The sequence below is a fragment of the Mugil cephalus genome, chromosome 5 (genome assembly GCF_022458985.1).
Source record: "Mugil cephalus isolate CIBA_MC_2020 chromosome 5, CIBA_Mcephalus_1.1, whole genome shotgun sequence".
Classification (NCBI taxonomy): Eukaryota; Metazoa; Chordata; class Actinopteri; order Mugiliformes; family Mugilidae; genus Mugil; species Mugil cephalus.
In genome coordinates, this window is record NC_061774.1 from 6,300,429 (window position 1) to 6,325,202 (window position 24,774).

General features: G+C 43.7%; 2 protein-coding genes across 2 annotated transcripts; both read left to right on the forward strand.

Moving 5' to 3' along the window:
• Window positions 1–341: 341 nt before the first annotated feature.
• On the forward strand, window positions 342–11,753 carry LOC125008270 (BEN domain-containing protein 4). Its single transcript, XM_047585442.1, has 6 exons — window positions 342–1,191; window positions 4,142–4,684; window positions 6,087–6,178; window positions 6,356–6,382; window positions 6,496–6,736; window positions 9,734–11,753. Exons 1-6 carry the CDS (start codon window positions 681–683, stop codon window positions 9,964–9,966), a joined length of 1,647 nt encoding a protein of 548 aa, XP_047441398.1. The 5' UTR covers window positions 342–680; the 3' UTR covers window positions 9,967–11,753.
• A 686-nt stretch (window positions 11,754–12,439) lies between these two features.
• Window positions 12,440–23,668, forward strand: LOC125008269. The gene is made up of 6 exons (XM_047585441.1): window positions 12,440–13,281; window positions 15,795–16,324; window positions 16,553–17,132; window positions 17,779–20,235; window positions 21,130–21,265; window positions 22,435–23,668. The coding sequence occupies exons 1-6, from the start codon at window positions 12,902–12,904 to the stop codon at window positions 22,693–22,695; spliced, it is 4,344 nt and encodes a 1,447-aa protein (XP_047441397.1). The 5' UTR covers window positions 12,440–12,901; the 3' UTR covers window positions 22,696–23,668.
• The last annotated feature ends 1,106 nt before the right edge of the window (window positions 23,669–24,774 follow it).

The window sequence follows — 24,774 nt, forward strand, 5'->3', positions numbered from 1 at the left end:
CTGCCTTTAACACCAAACTACCTGGATTTATGGACAGTTGGCTTTTTGGACAAGTTTGACAAAGTACGCCTGTAACTGTCAGTAAAGCCTTTGCAAAGTAAAGTAGTCCACGATGATGCCCGTTACACAAACCCATTGAATCATTTGTTCCTAATCTCTAAATTTAAGGAGAAAAGGAGAAATGAAACATCCAGATGGTTTATTTATTTATTTATTTATAATCTTCTCTTTTGGGGGTTACTGATGCTCCCCTCGTTCTATTGATGCTTTGAACTCAGTTGCAAAATGGCCTCTGCCTTCTTTCTTTTGTAGGTTTTTGTTCTTTTTTTGGGGGGGGGGCTTCCTCTGATTGTACCACTGCTGTAGCGCGCTGCTCTCGGTGAGGATGCTGGCTACAAAAAAAAGGAGGCAGGCAGTTTGCGCACAAGTCCCGCCTGCATTTCCCCCTGGAGGAGTCTCCGTGTCGGCTCTCCCAGCTGGGGATTGGAGCGGAGGCTTGTCAGTAAATTAGCCCACCCTTCACGGAGCGTGCATGAGGGAAACCGAGCCAGACAGTGACGATCTGATCTCCTCACCCTCACTCACTCACTCACTCACTCATCAGCTGCCTGTCACATCGCCACGATACCGAGCCGCAGCCGACCGCCGCGCTGTGACACCTGGCCGGGACCGAGGGAGAGATGCAGCCCGCGGACGAAGGGCCCTGCGCCCCGAAGATGTGCCGACAACAACGGGGTCCGTACAGCGCCCTGAAGCCCTTCCAGAGCAAGCGCTCGGCGGGCAAGTCGCGCTTCGAGCGGTCCGCCGTGGTCGAGGTGCCTCTGTTTGGCGACGGGCATCATTTCACGTTTCACCCCGAGCAGCCTCATCCTTTCCAGCCGCACCATCACCACCACCAGCAGCGCCTGCAGCGGCTCCACCAAACCAGCGTCGCTATCAGCAGCAGCAGCAGCAGCAGTCAGCAGCATCACCAGACGCCTCAGCAGCAGCAGCAGGAGCAGCAGCAGCAGCATCGTTTCCCATGTGAGACCAGGCCCAGCAGCAGAGTCCCCACGTCCACCTCAGCAGGAGCGGCGGCGGCGGCGGCAGCGGCGGCTGCTTCAGCATCTCTTGGTACCCAGCAGCGACGCGCCAGCAGAGCCGGAGCAGAGCCCAGGTTCTCTCCGGACTGCACCTACGGTATCAGCACAGGTGCGTTTCAAACTTGTTCAGAGTGAGTGATGAGACTGACCCCCCCCCCCCCCAGGTCAGATGTGACGCTCTGTTTCACATCGCATCTTTATATTCATTCAAATTTGCAGATGCTTAGACTTTTCTCCAGACCAGACAGGCGGTGGTGGTGTGTGTTTTGGTGTTGTTGCACAGACACCTGAGCATGAAATCTCAACAAGTCCAAAAAAAGTTAAGCGGAAGGCGAAAAGCCAACATCTCTTTTGTTTGCTCCACATCATCTGAGCTTCACCTCTCTCTTCCCATTTGCTCCCCTTTCCCCTCCTCCTGTCAGCAGTGATTGATTTGCAGTTGTAATGAGAGCAGTCATGATTGAATCTCCAGTGTGCATGTGCTAGAAATTACACTGGGTAATTGTCTGTCCGCATGTGTGTGAGGCCTGTTTACTTGTGTGTTTTCTCGTGTCTGTGTGTGTGCATGAAGGGCTCGCGCACTCTCCTGTTGAAACACATTGTTCCCTGCTCATTTTTCTCAGCTGCTGTTCATTAGAGGGCTGCACAGGAAGAAATGCGTTCCTCATGTGGAGGGCGGGTCCATGGGAACCAGCATCAAGATGAAAGCAATGAACCTAATCCGGGCAGTTACCAAATTAAACATTACACATCTCCTCCTTTAATCAGATATTCATCTCTTTGTCGCCGCTGGCTGCAAAGGCTCAATTTGCTACAGGTTATTGTTGCTTTACAGACAATCAGGTGTTCAGCCAGAGCTCGGATTGAATCAGACAAACAAACGTGGATGTGAAATGGTCAGTTCAATCGATGTGTATCAGCCAGGTTTGTTTGCATCTCTTTTGAAATGGGAAAACAGAACCGTACCCAAGCGTCCCAGCTTAATTGTTCCTGATAAAGACACATCGCAGTATTTTTAGCCACACAATGGGAGCAACTCAACATCTTCATGGCTAGAGAGAGAAAAAAAACTAAAGTTGATGTCCTTTCTTATGAAGACAAGCACCAGAGACCCTGGGACTCGGCAATCAGTTCAGCACACAATAACACAAATTGCATTGAAAAGCCTTTCCCAAAGAGTTGTGATTAAAATAAATGGGTCTCATAAATTTGCCTCTGCCGTCCGTGTTGTTTTTAATGAAATTTTATGAGGCTCTCTCGGCTCGCAGTGCCACAGAACTGGTGAGAGGAGAGACGAGGGGGTGAGGGGGGGTGCAGGGTGAAGGCAAATGATATCAGATACATCTCGACGGGTAAACAGAGACAGCACGCATATTAATAAATGCGACACATCTGCGCCAGGCTGATAGACACGTCTGAGCAGCGCAGCAATGGCTGCCTAGAACTCATTTTGTCTGTCTGTGTGTGTGTGTGTATGTATATTTGTGTGGCCGGTGGACTCATAATCATTACACAGAGGTGTGTGTGTGTGTGAGATCATCTCATTGAGACGTGCCTAGACTGGGGAAACTGTACACCCAAGGCCTGTTTCTAGCTCTGCGCTGATTTTCTTTGCTCGGCTGGGTTTGGTCACAGCAGATACTGTGACTTTAGAGTTTATTGACATCTGAATAAATCAGCATAATCAAGCTGACATTTCTGTGAACAGAGGGGACTACCGTATGCTGCTGTAATGGAGCGCGTTGCCACAATAAAGACATTGACGGAGGAGAAAGTGAAAGAACATAAAACACACAATTGCTCGTGTTGTTTTCAGAATTGTGCAGTTTGCACAAAGTGCGGCTTCACTACGTGATCAGTTCCATATTGCTGCCGCTTTATGCCTCACTACATTAAGACTGAAGTATAAATATTTGCGGATTTAGATTTAACATAAACTGATCAGCCACAACATTATGACAGGAGAAGTAAATAACATCGATCATCTTGTGACAACACAGCGTTCTGCTGGGAACGGGACGGGGCCTTAATGCGGATGTTAGGCATGTAGGCTACCACCCACCAGACACCTCCACCCCATAGCAATGACAATCGCCCCCAGCAGGATGCAGCCTGACACAGACACACACACAAAAACGGTTCAGGAACAACTCAAAAAACATGAAGAACATCTCAAGGTGTTGACCTGGCCTCTAAATTCACTAGACCCCAAACTGATGATCCACAGAGGCCCCTCCCCTCAACCCGTAGGACCCAAAGGCCTCCACTAGCAACATCCTGCAGCCAGACACCACAGTTCATGTTCAAGTCGTAAATGCAGTGAGGCATAAAGCGGCGACATCTGGACTTGATCATGTAAACTTTTATTTTCACCATTGCTGACATACGATGAATTATAAGTTGCACAGTTTCAGAAACAACATGAGTAGATTCTCCTGTTTCTCCTCTGCCATGTGTCACTGTGGCAAAGCGTTATTTTAGATTAAGATTTGACAGCATACAAAAAAAGAAACCCTTTGAAATATAGCCCTGGCTTCTGTCATACTACAAATGTCTATGAGTTGAAAGCTCTTTCACTAGCGCTCATGTAATATCCTCAGATGTTCAGTGTGCCGACAAGTGGAATAAACAACCCAACTGTAAGTACGGCACTAAGACACTTTGAACAGCTATAATAGTAAAATGTATTTTAATAGTCATGCATCTGCAATCTAACCACATCTGGTATAAAATGATACTTCCCCTTTTAATACTTCCTCTTCCTATTATTACTCTTTGTAGGATTTCACTTCTTAAGGGGGACTTTACATTCTTTTCTTGATAGTTTAACTGGATGAATAATCTTGATTGAAGCCAGTTGTAGCCAACAAAGGGTCAGCATCAAGGTCCTGGAGCTTCTTTTAGTATCTGTTCTGCAGTGTTTGAGTCTAAAGCCTAAATCTTAAAAACTGCTTTTAAGTGGACATCAGGTTGAGTGTTTCCAGCTCCTCATGGTCTTTACTAATGTGTGACTTGTAGTTGAGTTGTTTCCATGTCTGACATGTTTCTCTTTGCCTTAGAAAACCGTCTCATCTTGGATGCCTTTGCCCAGCAGTGTAGCCGAGTCCTCAGCCTCCTCAACAATGGGCGTCTCCTGGAGCCCCCCTCCTCTTCCTCCTTCACCGCTAAGATTAAACTGGAAGACGGGCCAGGAGACACCCAGGAGAAGTCCAAATCTGAAGAGAGCTCTTCCACCACGGATGCCGACGAGGAGGTCCAACAAAGCCATTTGAACCAACAACAGACCTCTGCAGTTCTCCGCATCTTCACGGACTCCCTACAGAACTATCTGCTTTCAGGGCCTCAGCAGCAGCAGGAACATCTGGAGGACGAGCAGTGCCTGTCAGCGGAGCCCGGTTCAGGGATGTCTCCTCCGAGACACAACCTGGGAGGCTGGGGCTCCCCGACTCCGTCGGAGTCGTACGGCCACCCATCGTCCACGCTGCCCGAGGAGGAAGAGGAGGAGGAGAGCTGCTGCCCGCGCTGCTTGGAGCTGGAGCAGGAGGTGTTGTCTCTGCAGCAGGAGAACGAGGAGCTCCGCAACAAGCTGGAGAATATTCCAGGTGCAGTAACAACATCCAGGCGTCCGCAGGGAATTGACTCTAATCTCAGGGATTAGAGCAGGTCTTAGACACTGACCTTTGTCTTAAGCGCGCGGTTTACATTTTTTATATCTGCCAGAATCTAAATCTGGAAGTGGTTTCTGGTAGTCTATTTTGGGATTTCACACAAAGATATATATAAGATATATATAATCACCCCATGTGGCAAGGCACATGATGCACAAAATCATGAAGCTCAGACAAAGGGCCCAACTAAAACTCAAACTCAAGTAGCTTTACTCTAAAAAAAAAAAAAAAAAACGTCTGCTGAAGTTAGTTTCCAGAAAGTTCCAGTAGATATTTATCAGGGAACTAAAGGAGAAGTTACTGCCTGGTTTCTATATGAACAAACAGTACAGGAAGACCTATTATACACACTGTAACTATGCAGTAAACCTACACATCAGTCTTTGATCTTTTTTTTTTTTTGCATTATGTTCTCGTGGTTTCCCACATTAATCACCCAGATTGTTTAAAAGTTGTCAGTATCTGCTCATGAGTAGAGAACATTTGTGTTGTTTATGTTGTATTTGTCGATTTAAGGTTGAGCATCATTTTCTTACTCCAGAGAATGGTCCAGAGAACAGCTTTCTAATAACTCTCACCTCGTCTTTGTGGTCAGTTCAGATTTTTGCCTAATTTTGAAGCAATTACAGTGAGACATTCTTCACTGCTGCCATACAGTATATTTGCTGTAATTAATATCACCACCATAGACACAATAACGATGAGCTTTGTGGCAGGATTCAGAGTCGGATCATAAATATAAACTAGTGAGAAACAGGTGATTGCAGTGTTTTTCCTGGGCTCTGGGGGCCCGGGCGAAGACGTACGTGTGTCGTCACCCCAGTCTAAACTAGTAAAATCTGTCGTAGGGCAGAGAGAGGGGACCCTCAGGGGGGGCGTTGAGGAGTTCAAACATTTAAGGGTTTATGTTTGTCATTGCAAGATGTGACTAAATGTTATCTTGGAGCCCTATTTCTCAGTTCTTTTTTAAAAGTTTGGCCGAGGGTGTTTGTTAGATTTCTTTCCTGATAAACTGATTATCAGTCAGGCTGTACGGTCACTTTCTTTCCCCCCAGAAAGCTTCTATTTTTGACAACTTCCACTGTCACTCTCCGGTGTCACACCCACCCAATTTACAAACTGCTTATTTTAACTGCACATGAGTTTCAGCGGGGTACGTCCAGCTGATGTCAAAATTACTGGACATTAAAGTCAAACTGATCTTTTAAGGAGGAGGAAAATATTGCCAGGTTATTAATGTTTAATTACACACCAGATGGGTTGTCTCGTTGCCTCCGTGGGCTTTTTGACAGCTTGTCCCTGTTAATGGTCACATTTAGCCTTTGTTTTTGCACAGTTCCCTGTCAAAATGCTCTCGACTACTTCAAGACTGTTCTTGAGTTTCACAACCAGCTCGTCCAGCCGATGCCAGAGGAGCAGCTCACCGAGGTGAGGAAACAGCCTCCCGTTCTTTATGTTTTATTTAAAACACGTGTTATCAGTAGCGTATGTTAAGGGGTAAAAAATAGTTCCATCAGTTCCATCGTGTACCGCACATGTCTTCATGGTGATAATTGTGCAATCAAGTGGTGTGAAAATATGAAATTAAAAACTGTGTCTGTACAGGAAGAAGAGCGGCAAACCGTCTTTGAGGTTTGTGCTTTAACTCCTTGTTTTTCTTTTTAAAAAAAAGCAGATTTAAGGTTTAGTTGTGTCATTTTGACATTGACCTCTGAGTGCTTCCTCCGTCCTCCTCCTCCCTGCAGGGCAGCAAACAGCTCCTGGAGAACTACCCTCTCTTCATCACTAATAAGCAGTGGGACGAAGCCGTCAACTCCTCCAAGAAAGACGGCAGGCGGCTGCTGCGCTACCTGATCCGCTACGTCTTCACCACAGATGAGCTCAAGTTCTCCTGTGGTTTGGGCAAAAGGAAGCGTTCGGTCCACTCAGGAGAGCCGGGCCTGGAGAGAAGACCTCTCAACCCCATCAAAGTGAGCTGCCTCAGAGGTACGCTGCCTGGAAACGTCTTGTCAGTGTCACACTCCCATCTGTTTGTGTGTAATGCATAAAATATATATATAAAAAATATCAAAAATATGAGAGCAGTGGTAGAACTCCCACAGGAAACAGGAGGTTTTGATGCTCATGCTCATTAGAAAAGCAGCAGCGACACTGCTCATTGTTTATGGGTTTGTAATTACACAATGCTGCATTCTGATTGTGTTTATGTAGCCATCAAATATCTGCCAAATATGTCATTTCATAGTAAGAACTGACACATATGCCATATCAAAATTTATTCTCATTCACTGAATGATGAGGACCAGTCAGACTGCTTTACATCGCACATACATAGTGTTCAACTAACCCCTTTTTTTTGCTGAAGTTTGCCACAGACATGCAGTGTGAGTTGAGGGGTCACATTTTACACAGCTGTGTGAATCTATACTCCATCCAACCCATTCAGTTTGCAGCAGATGGACTCCAGTCATGTCCTGGTTGCATCCCAAGGAACCATTTAACCCTCATACCCGATTTTAAAATTGGTGCATTGTTACCATTAAGGGACAAAAGTGTCCTTACCAAAAATGCCCTAAAAACAGCATATGTTAAAAAAAAAAAAAAATACCTTGTTATTACATAAATCTTTTTATCCACTTCAGTACTAATCATAAAAAAAGTTTGATTAATCTGTCACAATTAAACCTTTATATGCCAGTGTTCGTGATGGCATCAGAAAATTAACTATCTTAATGCTAGGTGGATTTTTATTGGGGGGATTATTAGAGATCAGTAGCAACATTGACTTTGATGGATTCTATTTATTTATTTATTTTTGTAGTGCCCCATTCAAAAAATCACTCCTGTTAAAACCCAGTGAAACTGCTGCTGCACTTTGGCTTTATTCACATTCAGACTCATTCTTCTGACTTTCAAGTAACAGGATAACAGACATAGTTGAAAAACCCTAAATTACACACACACACACACACACACACACACACACACACACACACACACACACACACACGCACGCACACACACACACACACGCACACAGGCTCCCAAGTCAATGCAGAGATCACTATGAACCCACTCGTCTCCATGACCCAGCAACGTCATTTTTTTGTCATAACAAACTTGAAAGCAGCAAATCTCAGTAGGTCAGCAGCAACATTTTATTTTTAGTAAATTCAATGCCATCACAAACACTGGTATATAGAGGGTTAACAGTCAAAAAACAATCAAACTTTTGATATTTCTGATTAGTGGATTAAAGAGTGGATTAAAAGATTTATGTAAATAAAAGTAGAAAAGAATATTCATATATGCTATTTTTAGGGTGTTGTTGAAGAGGACACTTTTGTCCCTTAATGGTAACAATGTAACAATTTTTGTAAATTGGGCACCACAAAAAATAAATAAAATAAAAACGCATCAAAATCATTGTTGCTACTGATCGTTGACATGTCCAAGGCTCTAATAATCCCCCTAAGAAAAATCACTTTGCATTTAGATTATTGAAAATATTTCAATTTTTGTGTGTTTTTTTCCAACAATTAATATATTAATCAAAATTATTCCATTTTTAGGGTGTTTTTGAAGAAAACTGTTTTGTCCCTTAATGTAACAATGTAACAATTTAGGTTAAAAAAAATGTGTTAAAAAATAACAAAGACACACACCTTTGCCAAATACGATAGCAAAAAGCAGAACTACCACAAAGTTATCAAAAAATAAATTAAATGGAAACAGACACTTTTGTCCTTATCAGGTCATGGGGGTTAAAGCCTGAACGTATCGCTGGCGATCCATTAAAGCACGTTGGTTTTGACGTACCGTAACTCACAGTGGTTTGCGCTATTGACAAAATTTAAGGTGTGGCTGAACATTGGGAAGAGTATAACTAACTTTGTTTTTACCAATAAATTCCTCCAAACAACTCTCTCTTCCTGGGGCTCCCCGGTCTTGCATCGCTCCCCGACGTGAAGCCAGCAGCAGCGGTGCGTCATCATTACCGTAATGGCAGCTATTTTTTTTCCAGAAAGAGCAACTTCCCAGTGTTGAGCCACACTTTGAATTTTGTCCATTGGTGAGTTACGGTTATTCAAACACCGAAAGCTTCTTTTATGTGCAGGCGGATGTTCAGGTCTTAAAGGGACTTGGCTATGCTTTAAAATTTCCACCTAAAAAATAACAAATTCAGTCGTTAGCAGCTGTGGAACCATGAAACCTAAATAAATGAACCAACTCTGGAATATATTTAACATCATATACCTCTCATCATCAGGACATAGTGTGACGTCAGTACAGTAGAGAATGTAGCAGCAGAAAAGTGACTAAAGAGGTACGGAGAGACGGAGCGCGTGAACGGATCTTTCTCAGTGAATTTTTGCCTAATTTTTTTTTACTTCTTCCCAATCAAAGCAATAAATTAGAGAGTGGATAGCAGCCCCGTAACAGTCAGTCAGTAAACACTCCTGTTATTAGACTTGCTCTAAAAATTCTCAGCTGCAGCTCCACCAAATGTGATGCGACAGAAACGAAGCACAACAAACGCTGCATCCATTTTAAGTAATTTGAGCCGCGCTAAGTGGCCTCTTCACTTAATGTGCCACACTCTGCATCCTTTGTGGTCTGCGCGACATGGCCTTCAGTCTGGAAAGGTTTCAAGCAAACAGGATGCACCTGAAGTCGGTTTGGGGCACAGCGAACAGGCTTGAATACTTTCAGTTCGTTTTTTTTTTTTTTGTTCTGTTTTTTTTCTTTTAACTTTCTAAAAACATGTTTTTACTTTGACTCTTATAGGTTAATTCACTGTAGTCTAAAAAAAAAAAAAAAGCTTCAATTTGACACAACACTGTAGCTCTGCTTTTGCCCACAGTTTGTCTTCTCACCCTCATCAGCTCATCCAAACTCCCTTATTAAGATAACACTGTTCTCCTCAGAACCCTGACCTGCTTTCCAATAAATAAAAACGTTGTTAATTCAAACTCTTGCCAGAGTTTATCCGGATGCACTGTGCCTCAAACCCAGACTGGTGGATGCCGTCAGAGGAGCAGATCAACAAAGTGTTCAGCGACGCCGTGGGCCACGCTCGTCAGGGCCGGGCCGTGGGCACGTTCCTGGGCAGCAGCGGCAGCAGCACCAGCAGCCTCTACATGGACGGCTTCGACGGACATATGTCGCAGGACGAACTCTATTTGAAAGGCTGCCAGAACGGCCAGTCAGACTGAGGTTAAAGGATGGTGCAAAGACAAAGGCTCCAAATGTAGCTGTGCAACAACATATCCCAAAATGCCGACCTTATCCTGTCACTTTACACAGTAAAGAAAACATTCCAGAAGACGTTTCTCACACAGAGTATAACTGCAGTCCTCTTTTCGAGTAGTTTTGTAGCCTTTTTTGCCATTTTTTTATGACTAAAATTTAGTTTGGTCAAAATTTGACTCTTAAGGGTTTTTAATTGAACACAGTTTGAGTCTTCCATATGCTACTATTTCTATGGTTTGAAGTTCAGATGTTACCGTCAGTGGAGCTTTTGTGTTGGGTTTCTTTTTTTAAAGGAGATTGTGTTTTTAGTCAAAACCAAGTTAGAGACTCATATCATCACTGACAGCACTTTGTTGTTTTAAACGTGCTATATAAATACATTGGTATGGTATTGTACTGACGCTGCACCTCTAAACCCCTCATCATGGAAAGTAGCACTTAACCTATGTTCCTTTGTCACTGGTTAAGCACCTTTACTTGCAGCCCTTCTACAGGAGTGCCTCTGAGAAAGTCATGTTTTGTTACCTGTAGTCTTGCACTTTGCCTCTCCACATTTACCTTAATTTGATCTGATGTGTGTGGTCGTACTTCTCAAAATGAAAAGTGAATTTAAGAAGGAAGCGTTGGTGGAAGGTGTTTTATGTCCAGCATCGCTTCAGCTGAAAAGTTTGGTCGTTCACACGGCGTCAAGTTAAGAGACACAATCAGCTTTTAAAACTCCACTCGCTTTCCAGCACAACTTCAGCCAAAGTTTCTCCTCCTCTGAAACTCTTAGACATTAACATTTGAATAATTGTCTCTGGTCACGTCTGCCAAGTTGACATGAGGTCCTCTAGATTAGTTTGAATTAAATGACTTAGCGCTGTTGGTTCCGTATGATGAACGACTTACATTTCAGTGCAAAAGCAACACGGAGAAGTAGAAAATGCAAAACAGACTGTTTATTTTTATTATTATATTACATTTTATATCAGTTTTCCATCCTGAAAAAAAAAGGCTTGTATGATTACAACTACGAGAACATGACTGTGGTTTACAAGCTGTATTACGTTGTATTCTCTAAAAAGCCTTTTGAGGCAGGATGGGTCAAGTGTTTTGGTTTGAGGCAGCTGCCATATAATAATGCCTTAGACCTGTTGGAAGGCCTCCACATTGTAAAACGTTGAAGCTGTGTGTCCGAAATAGTGTTGCTCTGTCTCCTAAGCAGTTATCTCTCAACCTGAGCAGAAACAATTCCAGCACTTCTTTCTTTCTTTCTTTCTGAATATCTTATTTGCACTTTTAGGTGTCTCACTGTAGCCAAAGCAGCTCTACATTGAGAAAACCGTGAGCAGATCTTACCCATTTCTGTTCTTTCTGTTCTTCTATTTATTTGATTTGACACTTCATGACGCTGTCTGCTATGTTTGAATGTACCGGGTCCATTAGGTCAAGTTCGCCAAGTCGACAGTGCTGTGTAAATGTGTAATATAAAGTACAGTTATTGTGCGAGGTGTTCTTCAAGTCTCCCTCTTTACAAAGCCAAGTAGAAAAGTGCCACAGAAACCTTAAAGCAGTGGGATTCTGTCGTTGTGTTGCTGTTCTGAATGTGAGCGTTGGTTTGTATTTACTCCTTTACCCTCAAAGTGGCTGTTATCAACACTGTGAAACATCAGTCGGATTTTTACAAATCTAATAGTTTCTGTTGTTTTTTTATTTATAAGAAATAAAATAAGAGCACTGATGCTAAAACAAAGTCTGCCTATCTATCTATCTATCTATCTATCTATCTATCTATCTATCTATCTATCTATCTATCTATCTATCTATCTATCTATCTATCTATCTATCTATCACAATACAATCATGTACATTGTTTATTTACGATGATGCTTCGTTCTAGTCCACCTGAGACTGAAGTCCACTAGATGGCGTCATAGTTACATAGATGATATTTATAATTACTGTATTTTTTTTAAACAGATATTTCCTCCAGATAATGTCAATAATATATGGGAGCCCGGGCCTGTTTAAAGAAAACAATGAGATACTGTCTACAAAAATCACCATAAATCAAACTGAAATGCCTGATCAGCTTTAAGAATATATCAATTACAAGACGTTAAAGCGATTATAATTAAATAAATCTTTTTTTTTTTTTTTTTTTTCAATACAATTCACTCATGATATAACATGTCAAACCACATTTTGTTTCATTCTGGCTGTCATGACATTTTTCTTGCATCGGTACCGTTTTTGTATTGAAGATATTAATCTAGTGTTTAGGTTGGAAACAATAATTCTTAAAAATAATAATAATAAAAGTAAAATTAACGGAAAAATATAGCGATCCACTTAGAAACTCGGGCACATTTTCCTGCAGCAGCCTCGTCTTGCTGTCTGACATCCACTAATGTCCACTCTGAGGGCGCAGCAGCAGACAATGGAGCGGCGCATCCGCTGTGCGTGCCCGTGGCTCTGATAAACATTTCGGCTGGGTGTTTCTCTTTAATTCTGCGGCATCTCCCTCGCTGTATGCGGCCCTGCTGCTGTGAGGAGGGCGGGCCGTGAGCACAATGAGCAGACTCTGGACAGTAAACTCACCGATGCGACGTGTACGCAGCGTGGACTCGGGGCTGGTTTACAGCACGCAACTCCGCTAACGTGATTTACATTGATTGAATTTGGACTGCATGCGGAGCTTGAACTTGAACAGGGACCGAGTCTGCTTGTCTGGATACTGACCTCGGGTAAACCCTCGGAGGCTAGGCGGACTTTGGAGATACTCTGCAGGGGTATTTTTGCGCATCACGGAAACTCTGGCGCAGCGCAAAAGAGGATGATCTCCCACTTAACTGATCTGACGCGCCACTGAGTGAGACTGCGACTATTAAGGGACACATTGTGTAGCGGATCAAGATGATGTCACTGATAGATCTGGACGATGATCAGCGATGGGTGCCCACTCATGTGAATGTCACCGTCCTCCGCGCAAGGGGACTGCGAACCAAGGGCAAGCACGGCAGCCGCTACCTCTACACCATCATTCAGGTGGGGAAGGAGAAGTACACCACCGGGCTGGTGGAGAAGGCGGAGATGCCCGTGTGGAACGAGGAGTGCTGCTTCGAGCTGCTCCCCGGTATCCTGGAGGACGGCGGCCGGGGCGACTACCCTCCGGGGAGTGGAGATCTGGTCCTCACGGTCATGCATCGGGTGCTCATCGGACTGGACGTATTTCTCGGTCAAACCATCATCCCTCTTGATAAGATATTTCAGGAAGGAATGTGTCCAAGAGACGAGTAGGTTGGGTTTTGATTAATGGAGTCTGCATGACAAACAGCTCACACATGATAGAAAGTGATGTGTCATGGTTAAATGTCACACTATGACATGGTTAGGTGATGCAGCAAACTTTACAGACATGCAACTCTCCATGTAGCCCGTCATTCAGGGGATTCACTCGGCAGGCATGTTTTTGGGGGGATAGTTTCCCCGTCATGCAGCACTGACTATCAGTCATGTGCATCATGTACAAGCAAAAGTACAGCAGCAAAGAGTTCACTGATGGTGGCGTTTTCCTGAAAGACACGAGGCTGAGAAAGCTGACAAATCTGAACCCTACAGACTCATTAAATTCTGGCCCTCTGGACTAATATCATTTACTGTGCCACTCCAGCGGCAGCTCCCACAATGCACTGCAGATCAACAAGATGAGGCTCAGTTTCCATTGTGGAACAAGTAATGTTTTTTGTTGTTGCCAGAAGGCCTCCATCCTTATGCACAATGCACCATTTCAGACAATACACAAGGAATATACATGTTCTGTTCAGAAGACCCCACTGTCTCGATCATGCTGTCAAATTTGAAACAGAACTTCCTTCTCGATCTCTACGTAGACTGGTGTGAACAGGACAAAAATGTGATATGTGTGACAGGTTGCTCATTGGCTTCAGTTTGAAGGTTTTAAGAGAAAAAGTTGGTCATGGAACAAAAAAGAGATGCACATCTTGCAGTAAATGCACTTTTTATGATTAAAGCCAGGCAGCTGAGCCAAAGAACCAGTGTAATATAGACTGGAGCCAAGTGATGGAGGTTACAGTATAAGAGGGAGTAGATATTGTCAGCATCTGTATAATGGAGTTCTGCATCAGATTAGTGGCTGTCAAGTTCTGAAAAGGTCTAATCCCCTTCTGTTGTAAGGGTTTTTTTTGTAACATTAACTGTGGCTGAAATTCAGTCAGAAGACCATTAAAGATATCTATTTCTTGAAAACAAAAACTGTTTGTATCCAAATAGTTTATTTAACTCTTGACTTCCACAGTAAGAAGTACGATTAATCGTGATTAAATATCATTAATTTTTAATCTCTGTTGATAGCGTGCACTGCAAACTATCATTATTAAAATGTCCACACAATTGTATAGGTTGATACAGTATAAATACTGAAGCTGTATGATGTGTATTTTTGTCTGTTCAAAAGTCCTATAGCTCAAAAACTATAAAAGTCACAGCTTAGTTATTTGTATATATAATGTGTTCACATGTGGGTAAATTTGTGTATCTTACAAATTTAATGACTAGCAATGGTTAGAAATGACTACTACTACAAAAAAAAAGATCAACCGCGTGGCTACAATGCCAGTCAAGGAGTTCATTATTTATTTGGAAATAATTTATTTTCTGTGGTTTCTGATCAGGGTGTGGTGGTTAGCACTGATGCCTCACATCAAGAAGGTCTGGGTTTGAATCCATCACCCTATCCAGGGTGTACCCCGCCTCTTGCCCAGTGACAGCTGGGAAAGGCTCCAGCCTCCAGCCCCCCCACGACTAGAGAACAACTGGTTATAGAAGAAGAAGATTTCTGATCAGTTAAACTGAAACAAAATGTCAGACTCGCAGATGTGTGACATATGTGATGCAGGCGAGCACATCTTAATAATGTTTTGCTACCACATGTGTTCGACATGAATAAATTCTGTCTTATTTTGGGGGAGGGGGGGTCTGCTTGCAGCAACGATATTGGTGCAGATGAATTAGAACCTCCTGACAATCAGTAGGACTTTGGCTCAACTTCAAATTGAACCACATGAACAGAAGAAGCCATTGTGCTTTTTATTTTTTTGTATTATTTCCCTTAGAAGACTCTGACTAATCATAAAACTGAGGATCTCTTGTTGTCTCTGTGCAACATTTTCTTCTGTTTACGAAGTTGTGCTACATGTGACATAACTGGACTCACTAGTAAAACACTGAAGAGCAGAATGGAGTGAAACAATACAACACATCTGGCTTTAATTGTGGCTTCTCCGCCCTCTCGCTCCACGCTCAGTGAATCTCACACTGAATTCCTGCTGTTAGTTTTGGCCCTGTACCATTTCTTTCTGGTCCACTCTCTGGACTTAGCAGGCAGGGACCGAGGGAGAGTTTCATACGTTGACTCCTCGTACTGACCATGTCTTTTCAGCACATGCAGTTAACAGGTGTAGGTGGGTGGACCTTGAGGAATTTGGGCTGCAATTTCCTGCTCTGAGGCTTACAACACTGGTTTTAAAGGCAGATTTGGAGCACGGTCCTCTGAGCAGTATTCCCAGATTGTGTAATACGTGGGAAGCTTTGCCAAAAGGAAATCATGTTTTTTTTTTGTACTTTTTGTCAATCATTGGCCACATAACTTCAAATTTGATCTTGAACCTGATATCACTACAATAAATCTTTTCTGCTCATCCTATGTTGTATTTATATTATATATTATATTATACGACTGACAACCTATTTGAGGACGCTGACTCTCCCTTTTCCTTTATTTCTGCAGATGGTTCAAGCTTAACTCAAAGGCCGGACGAAAAGAGAAGGAACGTGGTGAACTCCAGGTAACGGTCCAATTCACCCGCAACAACATGACAGCCAGCATGTTCGACCTCACCGTGAAGGACAAACCTCGCTCGGCGTTTGGCAAGCTCAAGGATCGCGTCACAGGGAGGAAGAGGGGCGACGTGGAGTCCTCCTCGGCGATAGTACCAGGCCGCTACGCCGCCCTGTCGGGATCTCTGGGGCAGCCGTTCGGGGAGGAGGGCGGAGGGGTGGTGCAGCCGCAAGACGTGGAGATAGCAGAGGAGAAGAGGAGCAAGGTGAAGGATTTCTTCAAGGGAAAGCTGCGGAAGTCGTCAGACACCAGGTCGTGCTCATCGCTGGCCTCGGAGAGCAGCATGTCTTCCATGGCCAGTGATAACCTCGGCCCTCCACCCAGCCTTGATCTGCTGTCAGACCCTCCCACCTCTCCCATCTACACTAGCAAAGTGAGAGTGGACTCCCACTTTGGAGAGGCTGATTTAGCTAAAAAAGGTAAGCTTTCAAACTATTCATGAGCACGACACCGAAAAGTGTTTTCTAGATGAAGGACAATGAATATTTGACTCAGGGTGCCAGTTTACCCCCAAATAAATTCCTCTTAACCTAAGTTTGTCTGCACATTAAAGGGGCAAACGAAATGTTTGACAGAACGCTAATAACTAATCAATATACAGATTGAGTAACTTTTCTCAGAATGTTTTTCTTCTATCCTTCCAACAGTGCTCACCAGCCAGCACACCACCAAAGTCCTCACACACAAGCGAGCCTTCAGTGACGAAGCCAGTAAGATCACAACGGCCTTCCCTCGACCAAATCCTGCAGTGGAGTCTCTCAAAGGCCAGACCATGACTCAGTCCAAGTCCTCCTTGTGTATAAATGGGAGCCATGTCTACGACTCTGAGCCGTCAACTCCAAAGTCGAAGCTGGTTCTGCTGGAGAAATGCTCCCCGCTATCTCGCTCCCTGCAGAATCTCACCAAAAGAAGTGAGGACAAAGGTTCCTTTGCAGAGGGCCGACGCTGGTCCTTTGACAAGACGAAGAAAGAGGAAAAGGAGGAGGAAAGAGAAGCTCAGGCATCTTCTCCCCCACAGGCAGGGGGTCGTCCTGTCCAGGAAGCAACACCGATCGTCTCCTCAACTGCTGATTCACCTGAAAAAGGGAGGAAGCTAAGAAAGTCGTTGTTCTCTGGGGGGAGGAGTGATTCTCTCCCAGCTAAGTCAGACCTCAGCCAGGCTGGTACATCATCTGAGGGGAGACTCAAAGGCTGGTTTGGCTCTGGTGACTCCCAGAACAAGCCCAGGTGAGTCAACGTCATTTACAGGTTTTCCTCTGGGTTTCACAGGCGCAGAAGAAAGCACTTGCTACCCAGGCGCTTGGGGTGCCTGCATTCAGTTGGGTGTCCTGAGCCCAGTGTTTCCTCTGCTCCCTGCTCATCTGAAAATGGAAATGATTTACTTTGTAGTTTTCTCCATTTTAAAACCACGCCGTATCACCATCTCACACTATATTTTCCACAAGCATTGCCATTTTCGTCACCAGCGTGTGTCTCTCTCAAGGATGCAACATCAGTGTGGTTTGAATCAGAGGATGTGGAGAAAAATCATTCCATGTTGATATGAGCTCACCCAGCAGAGTAGCTGCCGGTGCAGGTGGTGCTTGAATGGCTGCAGTGCATCACTTTCTTTTTTTTGCTCGATCCGCTTGATTATTTTGCGAATGTGCTTTGCTTTTTTTTTTTGTGTTAATTTAATTAACTGTTTCCATAAGTCATCCGGGCAATTTTGTAACTACTGGAGTTTTGAGACTGAAGTAAGCTGAGCACTTTGTTGTGGAATATCAACTAGTATGTTCGGTTGTCTTCTGTTTGTGTAAGAACCATGTTCCCCCTCTGGTAACCTGGCACATCATTAACTAAGAGGACTGTTGTGCCCTATTTTCCTCCACAGGCTGGAAGTTTCTTCTAAGATAGAAAGCAGCTCAGATGTACCCCCTCCCCTCCCTCCTCGCTCCCCTGTACCTCCACAGTGCTCCTCTCCCTCTGCCTCCCCTTCCGGTCATGCCTCGCCTGATGACTGCAGTCACACCAATCAATTCACACCTACTTCCTCCCCTTCCTCAACCCCCATCTCCCCTTCCAACCCTTTCCTCCCACGTATGCAGTGCAACCCCTTTTTTGAGGAGCTCATATCAGAAGAGCTGCAGAAGTCCCCTCCTTTGGCTCCTTGCTCCTCTTCTGGCTCATCCCCCTTCCATTACACCACACTGCCTGCCCAGGTTTGTACACCAGTCTCTGCTCACGAAGTTGAAGCAAATATGGTTTCCATAAAGCGGGAGCGCCCCAGGCCAGTAGCTAGGCAGATATCTCTCCCCACATTATTACCCAATAATACCACACCTAACCCCCCTAACCATTCTGCCCCTCCCTACGTGTCGGAGAGTGCGGGAGAATGGGAAGACTCGTTTGACGCCTTTGCCTCTAGTAGACTAAACTCGCCTAAAGGCCCACAACAACAGCGAGCTAGCCCAGCTTCATGCCGTAAACGTAGCTATCCCCCACTCAATAACAATGCCAATAACTATGCACAAGAACTGCAGACATGCAAAGAGGAGCCTCCGCCTTTGCCTCCAAGGAGGCTTTTAAGAACTTCAGTGAATGAGATTTACTCTGATGGCTGGCTGCACAGAGGTCAGGAGCTGGCCGTCCATAAAGAAGCATACCTCCTCTCTCAGACTGGTGTGGCGTCGCTACAACGCGGAAAAGAAGGAGAATGCAAAAGGAACAGTGTTTCTCCGGACGCTCAAACAAGCAGCGAGACCTCTGAGTCCCTCGGCATGCACTTCCAGCCACAAAGAAACGTTACATCTCCAGGGTTCACATTGGAAGAGAAGCTCAAAAAGTTCAAATATGAACCTTTGGAAGATGACACTGATTGCTGGGGAGGCATGTTGTTTGAGCAGGACCTGTATGGACGTGTGTGCAGGGGCAATTATGGACAACCTAAAGTAAAGAGTCATCGTTTGTCATTGAACTCAGAGGACTTAGCTGTTATGTCCAAGGACTCAGGGCATAAAATTCTTCCTGATAGTGAGATATCTGTCGCAAACCTTGTGAACTTGTCTGATATGCCATCAAATACAGGTGTAAAGGTGCTAGATATTTCTTCCACTCCAGAAGAGGAGACAGTGGAGGCTCATCCACCTGAAACATGCGTCAACAATAACATCTCCTTCTCTCTAACTTTAGGAGATCTGAACATGAATGTAAACAACTCAGACTTTGGTTTTATCGACTCTGATGGATCTCCTCCATCAGAGGCAGGTGATACTCTCGAAAGCATCAACAGTTTGGGCGGGACTTTAACACAACCGTCAGAAGATTCGCAGATTGCGGTTTTCCATGAGGCGACCACAACCAGAGACCTGTTCACTTTGAAGGACACCTACATACCTGAGGTGAACTCTTCTTTTGAAATGACAGCGTCGTCTAATAAACTGTGCAAAGTGTCTCCAGTTTGTCAAGACAAATGCCAAGACTGTGAAGTGAACGACGTAGCGCTACATGGTCACTCCAGGACAAACAGTCGAGACTTTGCTGCTTTGTTGGTACAAGATCAATCATCCCATTTGCCTGAAACTGAATACAGAGAAGAGAAAATAAGGTTTGATGATGATTTAACAAAGACACGTGGGGACTTCGATGATAATGGAAACCCAGGCGCCATGGTAACCAAACCTAACCAGTCCGAGCCGTTTTCAAGGGTGGTTAGTGCACGTTTTAGACCAAAAGGAGTGTCTCGACAGAGCAGTAGTGACAGTCCAAACAGCCAAAACAAAAGCGGTGACAGAGAGTTTGAACAGTTTTTGTCTCTCGTTCAAAACATTTCAGAAGTCAGTGAAGGCCCATTATCATATCAGCCCTCTAAGTCAGCCCTTTCTTCTTTGCAGACATTAAATAAGCAGACAGATTTGCTAGGAAGTAGCACCAGTAATGACCATAATGAGCTGAATATTATGTCACAAGTATCCCTGAAGGACAACACTACATCACGTCTTCAAGAAAACTGTGTCAGAGAGATCAGTTTCAAGGACCTCCACGCTAAAGTAGCGCCAAACTCCAGAACCCCTTCCAAGGCAAAGATTGGGCAATCTTTGCGAGAGCCTGACCCCTCTTCTCCCTCTATCCCTTCTGCACTCTCCCCATCAGCTGATACCTCTGTCTGTTGCCCCTCATTACATCCCTCAAGCACAGCCCCAAGTGCTGGAGACAGCACTACGCTGGCTGTGGCCCCCTACACCTCCTACTCCAACACCTCCACCACTGACCAGCCCCTGGTCGCTGCACGGCACTCACTTTTGCCTGAGGAGTCACAGCCAGCTAGCAACCTGCCCCATCAGGAGAGCAGGTGAGAATCCTCACACTAGGACACGACTCGTGTAGGTATTTACAAGCTGTGCTAAATAGGAATAGCAGGCATGATTTGCACATACACTACAAAACATGGGATGTCTTTTTGTGTTCTGGTGCCTCTGATAGCTTTGTTTCCTGCTGTTCTGGCTTGTTTGCTGACGAATGCATTTATGGATTTAAGTTCTGCCTTTTCATCCAAAGTGATTGGATGATACGCGCTGCATTATTCTTGGCTCTGCTTCACATTTACGTTGTTCATCTCATGTTTCAGTTTCTTGTTGGCTCTTGTAGTTTTGTTGGTTCCTTTACACTTTGCTCTGCCTAAAATTAGCTCATTTTGCTGCTGTTTTGTCCACCTGCTAATGAAAGCTGGATAGATGTACTAAGTGATAAACAAGTGCTCAAATGTGATTTTTTTTTTTCATGGAAAACAAAAACACAAGACAGTTTTCTTTTTAGGATCAACATCAAAGTGCTGACTTAGATTTAGAGTCAAAGATTTCGAAGGGGCAGCCAAAAGTAAAAAATGGTACAAGCAGAGGACAGTCATGGGTGCCTTTGGGGTTAAGGAATTAATAGTTTAGACAGATATTCATTCATTGTGCAACAGCATCGGGAGCCAAAAAGTCTACTGGCACACTTGGGCTCAGTCCCAGGAACTAAAAGCTGAAACTTAAAGGATAGATGATGAAGATGCAATTTTGAATCTTCAAATTTTCAATCTGTTCTTGGACTGTGTGTCTTTCCTTCGGCAATTAGATTTGTTGATCTGATCTGGTATGTTTAGGTCCAATCAACTGGTGGATGAAATTAAACATGCTTTGACTGGACCAGATGAAGAAATGTGTATCTGTGTTGAAATGCTCGCGCTGACTTCTTTTCTTTGCAGACCTCATCCAGTGAAGCCTTTAACCTCCAGCCAGTCAGACAAGAAGGAGGGTCGTTCGGTCCTGGAGAAGCTCAGGTCCACCATCCATCCTGGACGCACCGCCCATCAGGCTGCAGCTGAACCTGAGAGGAGCCAGGTACTGTCAAGAAAAAAACACCTTTATGAATCCTCTATGACGTTACATACACATTCCTTTCATAGCCCATGGTGATAAATTCACTTTTTGCGCCCCGAACATTGTCTCTAAAGATTATTATTGGAGATTCCTTAATTGGACAGATGAACTCACAGTGGTTGAATAATAACAGACTATCACAGGAACCGTATGCCAGAAGAAAAATAACATGCACAAGTGTGCAGCTGCTTCCTAACAGCTCCTTGTTAGACTGAGGCTACCTCCAACACCGGGGAGAGAAATGCTGATCCAATTACTTCCCTCAAGTGTGACACAGTTCTGTGACCCAGATAAAAGACCTTCAGTTTCACCTGGAAATTAACAGTCTGGATTTTTTTTTGTCTGTGACGCATTATACAATCATATTGCTTATTTTTTGCTTTATATTCTCAGTCTTACTTGAGCATATTATGCAGTAAACTTTGTATTTTGACTGATCCGTCATTGTCCGCTTGTTTCCTAGCGGTTTATGGATTACTATTCATGCAAGTGTCAGCAGAGATTCAAACGGTCACAGTCATTTTTCCGATGTTACCGGTGATGCAGCATGAGTCACACTTTGGTGCAGATGGAAGAAAAATTAAGTTATTAACCTCCTATGAAATCACAGAAAACCATTAGGTTCACAGATGGTTTAATGGTTGCATGAGTGTTAATTAACACCAGGAGATCACTTGGAATTAATATCACTCACTTGTGAATGTTCCTTTTTTTTTTTTACGCTCCAACAAAGTGATCATAAAAACTGATCAGTCATTTCTTATCATCTTTCTCCTTAGGCGGAATTATTTTATATTTCAGGAGACATGCAGACTAGCAGATAGTTAGAAGCCACGGCCTAGAAAGCATAATATAATCACTGCAAGCTGGGGGGGAAATGGTGGCCTCTATGTTTTCTTTCGAGATTTGTGAAAACTGATCTTTGAATAGGCTGCTACTGCCCTTATTTTCTTTCGATCTTAATGCTAAGCTACTGTAAGTTAACCCACCCCAGCAGGTCCACTGGAATTCCCCCCCAAAAAAGTCAGTTAGCATATGTCCAAAAATGTGGAACTGTTCCAATAATTGTGGCGTTCACAGCTCATTTTCACACATAAAACCTGTGCTGTGTCCTTCCTCCTGTGCTGCAGGAGGTGACAGTGGACAACTCGGCTCAGTACCAGCACCTGACCAACATGGAGCTGATCTCCCTGCTGCTGCAGCAGGAGATGGACATGCAGAAGCAGCAGGCAGCCTCCGAACGGCAGGAGGCGCAGCTGGAGAAATGCGAAGCCGAGCTGAAAAAGGTCAAGCTGCAGGTTCGAGACCTGGAGGACTATATTGATAATCTGTTACTGCGGATCATGGAGCAGACGCCCACGCTGCTTCAAGTGCGGGCTAGACACAAGTGACGACAGTCGTAGTGTTCAGCGTGTTGCACATGTTTTATGAGGCTCTGGAATATTGTTTTCTTGAGTGAATGTTTCAAGTCATTATTCCAGAGGCTCCACAAACTCTGATCTCACAATCATCCAGGTCTTCTCACTGCTGATACTGCCCTGTTGATGTAGACACGATATTACCCCACATGCATGCTGGTGACTGTCCCAATTTGGCACAAACAGAAAACAGATCCATGTGTTATGAGAAAAGGCTTCAAACTAAGCAGATGATCATTTTACCCATGCTTACTAGAACTAGAACTAGAACTGCCAATTTAACGTCAGAGCCGCTGCTTTCACACATGCATACGATAAAACACAGGCTAGAGAAAGACATCTTGGAATTGCGTTGAATTTCTTTGGGGACTAAACTATATGATGTTGGTGCAAGTGACCTTTAAATTCCACAATGGTTAACTTGAGTTAAACATATTTTAAAATGCAAATTTATGAATTAATATAGCGACATGGAAAAGGCTGCTTTGCAACATGAATAATAGGGAAAGAGTTGTTTCCACATTAACACTGCTGTATGATGTGCAAAAGAGCAACATTCGTGTTTCTGTCATAAAAGACAGACAGACTGTAGACGAAGATTTATTGTTCTTATTTGTTTTTTTTTGTTTTTTTTTAAATGCTTTCCTTTATTTCCCCAAGGCTTAAATAATAAGAACACTTTAATATATTTTTAATTTTTTTGACATAGTAACATTTTACTGTTAAAGGTAACAATGCAGTAAGTAAGAGTACCATAACTTATTTCTATCAAATACTTTTGTCTTGATAGTATATTCTCTATGCCACTCTAGTACCACTGTAGCTACTCGCAATGCTTTACATGACCGCAGGACTGTACTGTAATAAAATGCACAAAAAAATGAAGCAGAGGTTTCTCAACTGTTGTTTTCACTGATCAGAACTGAGACAGACGGCAGACCTTTGGTTGTGGTAAGTCCGGCAGCAGTGCTCATTTCTCTCCACTAGAGAGCACTCTTGACTTAACGGTTTTGGTGGAAAAACTGTGGGTTCAGCAGGAATCTCTGATCTGCATGCTGTGTAGACAACGTGCTCTTGCCAAAGACCTCTTCACTGTCTCTCTCGTAGTACTGACTTCAGATTGTGTGACCTGGTTAACATTAATTTCCAGCCTGTAGTAAAATGCAACAGCTGCTTTTCCTCAACCCCGGAGGTTTTGACACTTCCTGTTTGGAAGTCTGTTCAAAGTTTCTAGCAGTAGCTCTAAAATGCATCTTACCACGGAAGGGATCATCCCTATGTTCCCCGATTTGTATGTGACCGGGAAACATAGGACCCTTTTTTTTAAAAAAAAAAAAAAAAAGGGTTAGGGTTAGGGACCCAGGGAACATAGGACCCAGGGAACATAAGTACGCTCCCCCTCAGAAGCAAGCATTTGAGAGTGAAGTAGTACTAGCAAACTGCATTTTAAATCTCAAATTAGAGCTACAGATGTTTTCCAGAAGTTGTACCTCTACAATTTAAAAGTTGCTGTTTACTTAACTGGACATATAAGTCTGTAATAATTAAAGGTTTAATCAGTGATTGTATAGTCTACATGCGTAAAATCGCTGTCTGCAAACAGTAAGTATTTATGTCAAATACATTTACAAGTACAATATTTCTGAAATGTAGTGATGGAGAAGCAAAAACTGTCACAAAAAGAAGGTAATCTGTCCTCTAAATAAAAGAATATAGAGTGAATGGTTTTATTTACATGCACTTTCTGCTGTTCATGCCTTATTTACTTAAATACTTTGTATTCACATTTATCATAGTTATGGGAAAGAAAAGAAGAGTCAGCCCTTTCCTTGGTGTTTTGGGATAAATTGGGTTGTATGGTCTGAGGTCAGTCCCCGGCCTCTGTCCTCCGTATGACCAGAGGACAGTGGAAGTGTCTGTTGTGTTGACTGATCTCTGCAGATTGTTCTTTCATTTTCCCCTGATAGCTGTGCATTGCCCGGTGCAGTCATCCCTCCTCTCTGCAGGCCACACCTCTCCCCACATACAACGATTAATTGGGTCAACCTGACA

Coding starts and splice junctions, on each gene's coding strand:
- LOC125008270 (XM_047585442.1), top strand. CDS start 681: ATGCAGCCCGCGGACGAAGGGCCCTGCGCCCCGAAGATGTGCCGACAA. Junction 1,192..4,141: donor CACCTACGGTATCAGCACAG/GTGCGTTTCAAA, acceptor TCTTTGCCTTAG/AAAACCGTCTCATCTTGGAT. Junction 6,737..9,733: donor CAAAGTGAGCTGCCTCAGAG/GTACGCTGCCTG, acceptor AACTCTTGCCAG/AGTTTATCCGGATGCACTGT.
- LOC125008269 (XM_047585441.1), top strand. CDS start 12,902: ATGATGTCACTGATAGATCTGGACGATGATCAGCGATGGGTGCCCACT. Junction 13,282..15,794: donor GGAATGTGTCCAAGAGACGA/GTAGGTTGGGTT, acceptor TTATTTCTGCAG/ATGGTTCAAGCTTAACTCAA. Junction 16,325..16,552: donor GGCTGATTTAGCTAAAAAAG/GTAAGCTTTCAA, acceptor TCCTTCCAACAG/TGCTCACCAGCCAGCACACC.